We start from the raw sequence: 12255 nt of genomic DNA on the forward strand, positions 1-12255 counted from the left end.
TTATACTCCTGTCTACTTTCTCCATCTCTCTGACAATCCCACTTCTTCTTCGCCATCCTCTTTCTCTGTATACTCTCCTGTACTTCCTCATTCCATCACCAGGTCTCTTTGTCCTCCTTCATCTGTCCAGATGTCACACCAAGCACCTTTTTAGCAGTCTCCCTTACTAGCTCTGTTGTAGTTACCCAGCTATTCGGTAACACTTCACTGCTACCCAGGTGCCTGTCTTAACTCTTCCCTGAACTCCACCTCACAATCACCCTTTTTCAATTTCCATCATTTGATCCTTGGTGCTGCCCTCACACTCCTCCTCCTCTTCTTGATCACCAGTGTCATTCTACAGACCACCATTCTATGTTGCCTAACTACACTTTCCCCCGTCACCACTTTACAGTCTCCATTCTCCTTCAAACTGGCCCTTCTGCATTGGGATATAATCCACCTGTGTGCATCTCCCTCCACTCTTGTATGTTACCCTATGCTCCTTCCTCTTGTTAAAATATGTAATCACCACAGCCATGTCCATCCTTTTTACAAAATCCACTACCATCTGACCTTCTGCATTCCTTTCCTTAACACCATACCTACCCATCACTTCCTCATCCCCTCTGTTCCCTTCACCAACATGCCCATTGAAATCTGCTCCAATCACCAGTTAAATGATGGCACTATTAAACATGTTTTGCAGTGTACTCTCTACAATTTATTTATTGACATTTGTTGACCGTCCACTGGGTCAGAAACCCATTTTCAGTGGAGGCCCAGGGTGAAAAGCTCTAATTACAGATAAAGGTTTTTACTACAATAATATGTATACAATTTCCTAGGGATTAGTAGTACAGAGAATAGAAACTTTAATGCAATCTAGTTAGGTGTTAGTGCACATACAGTAGTTTCAATGGCATTCATTGTATGGAGGAGAAAAAGACAGTAGATACATTCATAATAAACAGTTCATTTATGCATTTCAATAAATGGGAAGTTTAGAATTTAGCCTAATAATGATTATAGAGGCAAAACAGTGATTGACATACCTTAACTGATGTAGAAAAGTCAAAGGAGTTGAGGATTTACAAATTATTACTTGAAATCGAAAAGAGTAATACTATTCAGCAAAATTTCAGAATTTCTTTTTGGTGGTCTATAGTTTCAGGCACAAGGATAGATTTGGTTGTTAAGGCTTTTTAGGGCAAATTTGAAAGTTTTTATGCAATCAAGTTGCGTAATAGAGGGGGGAAAGGAAAACAAATCAATAGTCCACAAAAAAGCAACCAGCACAGGAAAGAGCCCAGCAAATACTATACCACAATGATTTTCAAGGCTTTTATTATCCCAACAGATTGAACAAATGAAACAAAAAAAAGTTCACCCCTGGATGTGCCTTCCTCAATTAATTGAATACAAGATGTCAGTTCCTTTAGATATACCGAAACCACATTAGCCCATGATTGCAATGCAGCTTAAGAAACATAAGCAATAAACATACTGCAAAATAAACATTCAACCTAATAATAGCTGAATGAAAAATAATTACTTTAAGTGTGCCTGTCTAAGGAATATTACAATTTATCAGCAGCTTCTGTAATAATAAAAACTTTTAGCAAGAAAGGGATATGATGCTCTAATTATATATATATATATATATATATATATATATATATATATATATATATATATATATATATATACACACACAACCTTTTGTCTGATCAGTATCGCTGAATTATGAATAAGAAAAGATCACTCTCACTGGAAAGACTGAAATAAAAAACTTCGGTCTATGTAAAAAACAGAAATAGCTGTGTGAGATCATGGAACTGGAGGAATTTTCCCCTCTATAGTATGATCTTTGAATTGGAATAAATAATTAGCAGGGTTGTAGTGGGGTTTGCCCCTCCAGCAAGAAAAATTTTTTTTTTTTGCTAAATTCTATGGTTTGTGCTTCCGTGTTTCAGGTTCAATCAGTTGTTATTCAGGATTTTGGAATTTTGATTATACAATATGAATCCATATATCTACACACATACTTATATATGTATATATGTATATATATATATATATATATATATATATATATATATATATATATATATGTATCCAGTGATCTAGATTGAATCCACTAAATGTCAACAACATTAATGCTAACATTTTAATGTCGACAGTGAAACATTTGCCTACTTTTATGTATGATCTGAAGATTAACCTCAGACCATGCAAACAGAATAACATGTTTTGCCCCCCTACTAATTATTTATTCTGACTCCAAAATTGCACAGTCTCCAGGGAAAGAGTATGCTCCCCAACCTGGGGAATTGTCGATCTCACACTACTGTCGACCAAAGTGTTTCAACAAAATAGATGTCGACCAAAGTTACACTCTACTAAAATAAGTGTACCCCTATATGTGTGTGTGTTATTTGTAAAAAGAACACCTTCATCTCTTGACAGAGGATCAGTGATGTAAGGAAAGCTCCACTTTCATGAATAAATCAGAAGTCCTGAATAAGCATCACACCATGGCAGGGCTAGCCACCCGGCGGTGTAAACTTTGACTCTAGACGATTGTCACTATTAAAATGACACCCTGACCCCATGTGCAAAAAAGGCTTGTGGATGGCTGGCTGGATATATGCATCCCAGAAACAGCATGCCAGCAACTGTTAACTAAAACAATTATTTAATGTTCATGCATAATATGTAATCAAGACAAACCTACTGATGTTTTGCACCTCTCAGATTGTTACACTTCCCTGTTTTGTGGCAAGGAGAATGATGGATTGTTTAAAGAGCTAGTGATCATGGTATGACAACACTAGCAATTGTTTTAAGCAGTTGCTGTACTTTTACTTTTCTTATATTTAACATGCTAACATACCAATATGCTAATAAAGACCTAAAAAATAAACCAAAATCAAACTTACCATGGGAAAACTGATGTCAACTTCAGATTCACCTCTGGTTTGCAACTTGCTGAATGCTCCTGGAAAAAAAAAACGCAAAGATGTTTCCCTGATTATATTTGCTTCATAAATGTGACACCTTTAAACATGTAAGTGCTACAGCAGAAGAATATAGTCCATTAGAGTTGTAAATATTTAAGACACTTAACTGCAATGATGAAAATCAGGGTTTAAATCTCATCAGCTTCAACTATTTATCAGTGACCCTGATCAAGTCAAGTGTTATCTATCTGTCTGTCTGTCTATCTTTATCTATCATCTATCTATATCTCTCTGTCTCTCTACCTATCTGTCTGTCTGTCTATCTCTGTATCCATTCAAAGCTAGTAAGTGTAATGGACTACAACGAACTAGCTACGAAAAAGAAATTCAAATACTGCAGTATAGTGTGTGACATGGTAGAAGCACAACAACATGTCTGTGACTGCACTAAAATAAGTCCAAATGTTTTTAAGAAAAGTTAGGCAAGAAGTTTGGTTATGGTGGAGTGCTACAGAGGTAGCTGATAATAAGTAAAGAAAGGAAAAGGCATAATGCATATGTTGTTTCAGAGGAATGCATCCAGTATGCAGGAAGAAGGAGAAACAACTAATCTGGAAAAGTAGGATGTAGAGCAGAAATCCAAGATGGTAGTGAGGCAATAGAATTAAGATTGGGTGTACTGAGAAGTCATCTGGGAAGTAGATGGGATAACAGAATCACTGAAATTTGCCTGCAGATATCGGATGTTGTTAAGGCTAGGATAGTTCTATATAAAAGGTAGCATGCTAAATGGTGGGGTATGGAAATGATAGTCACAAGAAAATAAACTAGATGGCTCTGTGATAAATGAAAAAAAATGTTACCTTTTGCTGGTATAATAAAGTGATACACTGTCTTACATGAATGTATCACAACATAGATTTTTTATGATCCACAGTCTAGAAAAGCGTTTGTCATACAGTTGAAAATATGGAACCATATTTCAAAATAGTGAGGAGTCATTCTTTCCTTATGATTATGTGTGCTTCATTCATGAGGAAAGAGGTAGTTTGGCTCTGTGGTACAGAGGGATTGAACCCTTACTGCAACCCAGGTGACCAGGATTCTATTACTGACCATGTACTGGAGGAGCCAGGCAGGGAGGGAAGGGAAAAGGAATGAAGGGGCATGGCCTGCTCACCTCTCCTGGAGGGTGGAGATGGCAGGAGGTTCTTAGGAGCACATAAGGAACCTAAAACCTAAAAACACTAAAAAATACAAAATCGAAAGATTTTGTTTGTCCCACACCTAACATACAACACACACACACACAACCAATTCATACAAATCCCTACACACTCATATCACTCAAACACTCAAACACCTACACAAACACACATATTTTAAAAACAAAGTGGAGGGCTTCGCCCCCCCCCCCCAACTAAATATACCAACTCCAAGATCGCTGTACATTGGGGAAAGGGCAATTTCCCTGGAATCGCAAAGCAACTTCTGACACAAGCGATTGCCAGGAAAGTGCCCTTTCCCCAATGTACAGCGATGTTGGAGTTGGTATATTAAATAAAGCAGCCTCTTACAAAGTCATTCCAAACAGTGTAGCGTGTTTATATCACATGCTACACTCACTAGGAAGGCCGACCAAAACATTTCAGAACTCCAAATTTCAACATTTGGAGTCTCCAATTACATGAACGATTGATCAAAGTATGTCGAGTATCTTGTACTCGACATTTTGATCGCTCGTTCATGTAATATAGACCCTATTTCTTCCTAGCCTGTTTGGTCTTTTCTATCTTCATTTTTTTCCTGCACTCCTCCTTTCTTTTGATTACTTCCTGGACTTCTGCAATGAACCACCAGCTTTCCTTATGTACCTTATTTCCATACCAGGCCTGGCCACATATCAGTTCTGTATTCCTGACACACGCTGTTTTTAGGTGCTGCCAGTCTTCTTCAACTCCACCCATTTCCTCCTCTTTTTGTGGTGCTAGAGCCCTGAGAACAGCAGCAAGAAGAAATCCACAACTGGCCACAGCACAAACACAGGTTTAAATTATATTAAAAAAAAAAAAAAAACTCAAAACTCTAGCACCTCAGCTTACAGCCTTCCAGGAGTAATACAAAACACACAGCCTTTATATAACACCATTCATCAATTGATTATTCAATTACATAGTAATTGTTTCCAATTAATCTCTAAATTTAAGCCTACAGGTACCATAGTATTGAACTTTAAAATATAAACAGATTCTTTACAAAGAAGTTTGTCCTTAATATCACACATTTCACCAATTTTCATAAAAAACTTGCTCTAAAACAGAAGCTTTTAACAAAGAATGATCAGCGTTATGAACTGTTTTGAAATGCATTACAACATTACTTTCTATTTTACCATTCTTTATATCTCTTATATGTTCCTGTATTCTTGCTTTAAATTTCCTTTTGCTTTCTCCTATATAAAATAAATTATGAGGGCAGCTGAGAGCATATATTATCCCTTCATTGTTACATGAAAAGCTATCACCAGGAGAAAGCTTAATACTATTCATTTTCCTAAAATTTGTAACACAGAAACATATAGGGCAACAACCACAAGGACGAGTGCCCCTCACGGCAGGAATTATGTGCAGTGTCTCATTAGGCATAGAGAAATAACTAGAAACCAAAAAATCTTTTAAACTTTTTCCTTTTTTGTAGGAAATACAAGGACTATTTGCTATTATTCTCTCCAATTCCATGTCCTGAAGTAAAACTGTCCAATAGCTATGTAATATTTTATTAATCCTATTGCTCAGACTATTATACACTGAAACAAAATATATCTGATTTTTGTAAGATTCAATATTATTCATTTCTCCATGCATGACATTTTGACACTGATTTAACCCCAGTCTAAATGCTACATCTCTTTGTAAAGACTTCTTAACTACATTGTAGTTATAACCCCTGTTAATGTTGTTGTAGTTGTCTTTCGGCTTTTCCCGGTTAGTGGTCGCCACAGCGGAACTCCGGTCCGCTAATGATTGGCAGTAGATTTTCATGAACGCCGAGGTGCCAGCTCGACGTTCAACCTTCAACGCATGTCTTTCGAACACCCACCCAACTGCGGGGAGGACATGCAGACTCCACACAGAAGGCACTCCCTGCACTCCAGCCGAGAATGGAACAGGAGAACCTCTTGCTATGAGGCAACAACGCTACCGCTGCACCACCACAGATGTTATAACCCCTGTTAATAAACATGTAAAAAGTGTACCTACATTCTCTTACAAAATCCCCCCAATCACTACAAATTCTGTGCATTCGAAGAAACTCCCCATAGGGCAGGGCTTCCAGCAAATGTTGGGGATGAAAACTAGCCCCATGCAAAAAAATGGAAATTATCTGCAAATTTCCTATGCACTGATGTCTTAATGCCCCCACCATTAACAGCCTCTAGAACAAAATCAAGGACAAATAAAATAAATGAGATAAGTCTCTGGGAAGGTCCAGCGCAGTCAACTGAGAGCCTAAGAAGAGTGACAGTTTTAGCAGGGCGATGGAGAAAGAGAAAGTTGTGCAGGACAGAAGACGATAACATAGGTCTAGTGCTATGGTGAGTACATAACTTTCATATCTGATATTGCCTCTTCCGTCCACCTCAACTGATGGGACAGAGTCCCCAGCTACCGGCAAGTGTGGGAGGTGAGTGTAGGGAATATGCTGCCAGAATAACTTCTGGGATGCACAATAATATACATTCATGCAAGCATGGAATGCAGAATTTTCAGCCCTCACATTTGTCAACATGACCTTCACACCAAACGTTGGATAGATTGAGAATGAGACGCGCGCACACACACACACACACACACACACACACACACACACACACACACACACACACACACACACACACACACACACACACACTTATGCACAGTCATTTAGGTATTTATTTGCTTGCATTTTTTAACCAAGAAATTGCAGCTTCTTCCAAGTTTTTTTTTCTGGGGCATGCTTGAAGCAATACATCACACAAGGACAGTACAGCAGTGTGTGGTACATACACTTTTAAAAATTATGTAATATACAATGATTGCATTCTGTACTATTTCCACTGTCTGTATAAAAGAAGAGAATACCAGCTGCTAAGCATATTGATAGGATTTACACACAGCAATTTAACTGATGCATTCAATATTTTTATTACAGAATGAAATACTAATTGCCTACACTGACTATTTGCATTCAGTGTTTCTGTAATATATATGTTCAGAGAATATATAGGACATGTGGATGGATATATGACAGGTGTTTAAAAAGGAGGATAAGTACTAAATACAGACAACTTGATGAAACAAAATGATAACTTTGTGTAAATGTCGATTAATAATATATAAAAGAGAGAGTGCAGTTGGATGGACACTTTTGCAGATGTGTGTGTTGTCATACATTTCAGTATTATATTTAGTTGGAGGCTTGGAAAATTTATGTTGCTGTTGAAACAGTAAGGTGAGAAAGTTTGAACTTATCCCCATTGTTATGTGATCTTTGATAGTATATTTAGAGATGCAGAGCTATGGGGGGGGGGTGCAGGAAGCAAGCTGTGTTCCTTATTACGTAGTCGTCAATAGAAGGGTTTCAGTGGGTTGTGTCCGCAATATTGAATCTTGATTTATCATTACATTAATGATACAGTTCACAGACATGTATACATGTGTACTCTCTGAAAAGAGGCTGTGCCCAGTTAGACTTTCTTGGTAAACAAATGGAGATAACTGTATGAATAATAATACACACACAAGTGCTTGCAGACACACACACACACACATACATATATATATATATATATATATATATATATATATATATATATATATGTTTCTATATAGCTAATGATACAGACATACAGACAGAATGACAAAGATGAATAGTTAGCAAAGAAAATAAAAAGAGGCCAGATGATTCAAAGATGGACATAAATGCACACATGCAGACTGAGGGATAGAAGCTACACTGATGAACTGACAGACAAAGGAATTGATTTAAGGGATGAATGAACAGATTAATGGATAAGCCCATTTTTTTGGCAGACTGACAGAGCTCTGACTACAAGCCAAGTGACCTGAGTTTGATTAATAGACCAGACATTGGTGGGGATGATGTGAGGGAGACATGGATGACAAGGCTAAGCCTGTTCACTTCACTCAGAGGAAGAGGTCGATGTGCATGTTTAGGTACCTTCTCTGTCATGGAAGCCATGGTGGAAACTTGGAGATTATATGGAGGTGATGAGTAAATTACATGGGAACGAGGGGGGTATACTCACAGTTGGCCATTGCACTTCTACACCTCGGTCCTCGGACACAAACAGGATGTGTGTCGAGGAAACATACAATCTAAGGGGGGGAAAAGACACACACACACACACACACACACACACACACACACACACACACACACACACACACACACACACACACACACAAACACACACACACACACTTGGATAGATACATAGACTGACCTACAAACAGATAAACAGACCTGAATTCCATAATAGTTTACACTCATGACAAAGCATTACAGTTAACTTTCTAGCTTAAATAATATGACTGCAGTTCCCAAAGAAGGCTTGTGTCTATGTATACGTTTTGTACAAATTAGGAACTGTGAAAGACTTCATGTATAGTTTTTTTTCTAAAACAACCAGTATAAATGCTGGGAATGTATAAACTGGAAAGGCATGCTGTGTTGGAAGCCACCCATAATGTTACTCATCACCAGTGGGTAATGTCAGTTTTGAAGTAGGGGAAGCTGAAATATAAATATGGTGTGTGTGTGTGTGTGTGTGTGTGTGTGTGTGTGTGTGTGTGTGTGTGTGTGTGTGTGTTAATATTATTATTTTTTTACAACATGTCTGCATTTAATCTATCCTTGCTTACTAACAACTCTGCACTAGTTTATCCCAAACCAGAAATGACCCGAAAAGCAAGTCATGATTGTCTTATGCATCAGAACACTAAACATATTTTGAAAGCTCCATATTCAGGATAACTAGAAAATTAAACACAAGTTTTAAGTAATTTAATGCAATCTAAACTTTAAAGGTGAAAGATCCACAAAACTATATATGCCTGATTTATCAGCTGTTTCATATTCATGTGTCAAAAAATGTAACAGCCAATTTAGGATATGGTTTCATGTTCCACTCTTTTAGAAGAGGGTGGGTGGTGGAGAATGCAACACTTTCCAAATACAACAAACTTTCTGAAAAACACAGATGATGGTGAAGGAAGTGCAAAGAGTCTGCCCCCCCCTCTACCCAAATGGGGTACTGGGGAACTGACTGTATCTCCCCTCCACAAAATGGAGTAAAAATACTGACCCTAACTACCCATTATAGCGTCACCAACAGCACACACACCACTTTACTCATATTCATTACATGGAAATGCCATTATGTTTTATTAGTGTAGGGGTTCTGTTTTTCTCTCTCTGTACCCTACTAAAAGTTATAGTGGGCCACACCCACTTCCTGTCATAGTACCCATTTACAGACAATAATGTGTGGGTACATGCATACATACATACATTCAGATATTTCAAGCATGGGCAATAATGCCCTTCTAACCTGCCAATATATCACAGCAGTTATTCCCATAGTAATAATGTGCCTCTGCATGCTCTCCAGATCACTAGAACTTCCTCAGAGTCATTTTGCAGCTCCACGTTTTCTGTTTACTTCAGTACTGCCCTCTAGTGTAGCTCAAATATTACAAGCCAAACATAGCAATCTTAAACTATCGGCTGTTATTGATTGACAACAACCAAAACAAAGTTATGCAATGGAGTGACAGAAAGAGAGGATGCTGTGGTTCAGGGAAAAGGCTACAGACTGAAGCACATTTATCTCAATAATAAGAAAAAAAGCTGGGCTGTTTACAAAAGGATGGAATAGATTGCACAAAGTTTGTATCAGGCAGGCCGAGTATGTTGAGCAGATCAGCAAGGAATTTAATATGGAAATTAATGGGTGGAGTTTGGCTAATAGCTATAAAGAGTTCTGAATACCTGTGACCAGAAAGGAGATCACTTATATTTCCCATTTAAGGAGCACTGCTTTCCATAAGGTGCTGTTTTTGGCAGGAACAGTTTATATTTCCCCCCTCTATATTGTTTTACTTTTCATGTAGCTAATGCTCCTGCCATCGTTACTCTTCATTTGTATTTGATACTCTATTTCTAAGTCTTAAAACCTGTATGTCAGCACTATTTGTGAGTAGGGAGAGTAATATGAGCTGAGTATGTAAGCACTATTTGTGAGTAGGGAGAGTAATATTAGCTGAGTATGTAAGCACTATTTGTGAGTAGGGAGAGTAGTATGAGCTGAGTATGTAAGCACTATTTGTGTATGTAAGCACTATTTGTGAGTAGGGAGAGTAGTATGAGCTGAGTATGTAAGCACTATTTGTGAGTAGGGAGAGTAATATGAACTGAGTATGTAAGCACTATTTGTGAGTAGGGAGAGTAATATGAACTGAGTATGTAAGCACTATTTGTGAGTAGGGAGAGTAATATGAGCTGAGTATGTAAGCACTATTTGTGAGTAGGGAGAGTAATATGAGCTGAGTATGTAAGCACTATTTGTGAGTAGGTCTTAAACCTGTATGTAAGCACTATTTCTGAGTAGGTCTTAAACCTGTATGTAAGCACTATTTGTGAGTAGGGAGAGTAATATGAGCTGAGTATGTAAGCACTATTTGTGAGTAGGGAAAGTAATATGAGATGAGTATGTCAGCACTATTTGTGAGTAGGGAGAGTAATATGAACTGAGTATGTAAGCACTATTTGTGAGTAGGTCTTAAACCTGTATGTAAGCACTATTTGTGAGTAGGGAGAGTAATATGAACTGAGTACGTAAGCACTATTTGTGAGTAGGGAGAGTAATATGAGCTGAGTATGTAAGCACTATTTGTGAGTAGGGAGAGTAGTATGAGCTGAGTATGTAAGCACTATTTGTGAGTAGGTCTTAAACCTGTATGTAAGCACTATTTCTGAGTAGGTCTTAAACCTGTATGTAAGCACTATTTGTGAGTAGGGAGAGTAATATGAACTAAGTATGTAAGCACTATTTGTGAGTAGGGAAAGTAATATGAGCTGAGTATTTAAGCACTATTTGTGAGTAGGGAGAGTAGTATGAGCTGAGTATGTAAGCACTATTTGTGAGTAGGGAGAGTAATATGAGCTGAGTATGTAAGCACTATTTGTGAGTAGGGAGAGTAATATGAGCTGAGTATGTAAGCACTATTTGTGAGTAGGGAGAGTAATATGAACTGAGTATGTAAGCACTATTTGTGAGTAGGGAGAGTAATATGAGCTGAGTATGTAAGCACTATTTGTGAGTAGGTCTTAAACCTGTATGTAAGCACTATTTGTGAGTAGGGAGAGTAATATGAACTGAGTACGTAAGCACTATTTGTGAGTAGGGAGAGTAATATGAGCTGAGTATGTAAGCACTATTTGTGAGTAGGGAGAGTAATATGAACTAAGTGTGTAAGCACTATTTGTGAGTAGGGAGAGTAATATGAGCTGAGTATGTAAGCACTATTTGTGAGTAGGTCTTAAACCTGTATGTAAGCACTATTTGTGAGTAGGTCTTAAACCTGTATGTAAGCACTATTTGCGAGTAGGTCTTAAACCTGTATGTAAGCACTATTTGTGAGTAGGGAGAGTAATATGAGCTGAGTATGCAAGCACTATTTGTGAGCAGGGAGGGTAATATGAACTGAGTATGTAAGCACTATTTGTGAGTAGGGAGAGTAATATGAGCTGAGTATGTAAGCACTATTTGTGAGTAGGGAGAGTAATATGAACTGAGTATGTAAGCACTATTTGTGAGTAGGGAGAGAAGTATGAGCTGAGTATATAAGCACTATTTGTGAGTAGGGAGAGTAATATGAGCTGAGTATGTAAGCACTATTTGTGAGTAGGGACAATAATATGAGCTGAGTATGTAAGCACTATTTGTGAGTAGGGAGAGTAGTATGAGCTGAGTATGTAAGCACTATTTGTGAGTAGGGAGAGTAATATGAACTAAGTGTGTAAGCACTATTTGTGAGTAGGGAGAGTAATATGAGCTGAGTATGTAAGCACTATTTGTGAGTAGGTCTTAAACCTGTATGTAAGCACTATTTGTGAGTAGGTCTTAAACCTGTATGTAAGCACTATTTGCGAGTAGGTCTTAAACCTGTATGTAAGCACTATTTGTGAGTAGGGAGAGTAATATGAGCTGAGTATGCAAGCACTATTTGTGAGCAGGGAGGGTAAT

At 37.8% G+C, this 12255-nt stretch overlaps 1 protein-coding gene across 1 annotated transcript in view; it reads right to left on the reverse strand.

Annotated features, from left to right (window-relative positions):
* The window catches only part of CAPN9 (calpain 9), a 626364-nt gene that overhangs the window by 23703 nt on the left and 590406 nt on the right, over nt 1–12255 (reverse strand). The window contains exon 19 of the mRNA XM_044076034.1: nt 2922–2980. Within this exon, the coding sequence (XP_043931969.1) occupies nt 2922–2980 (59 nt within the window). The remainder of the gene's footprint in view (nt 1–2921; nt 2981–12255) is intronic.

Source organism: Protopterus annectens, chromosome 1.part1 (assembly GCF_019279795.1).
Source record: "Protopterus annectens isolate FY-2018-M chromosome 1.part1, PAN1.0, whole genome shotgun sequence".
NCBI classification, from domain to species: domain Eukaryota; kingdom Metazoa; phylum Chordata; order Ceratodontiformes; family Protopteridae; genus Protopterus; species Protopterus annectens.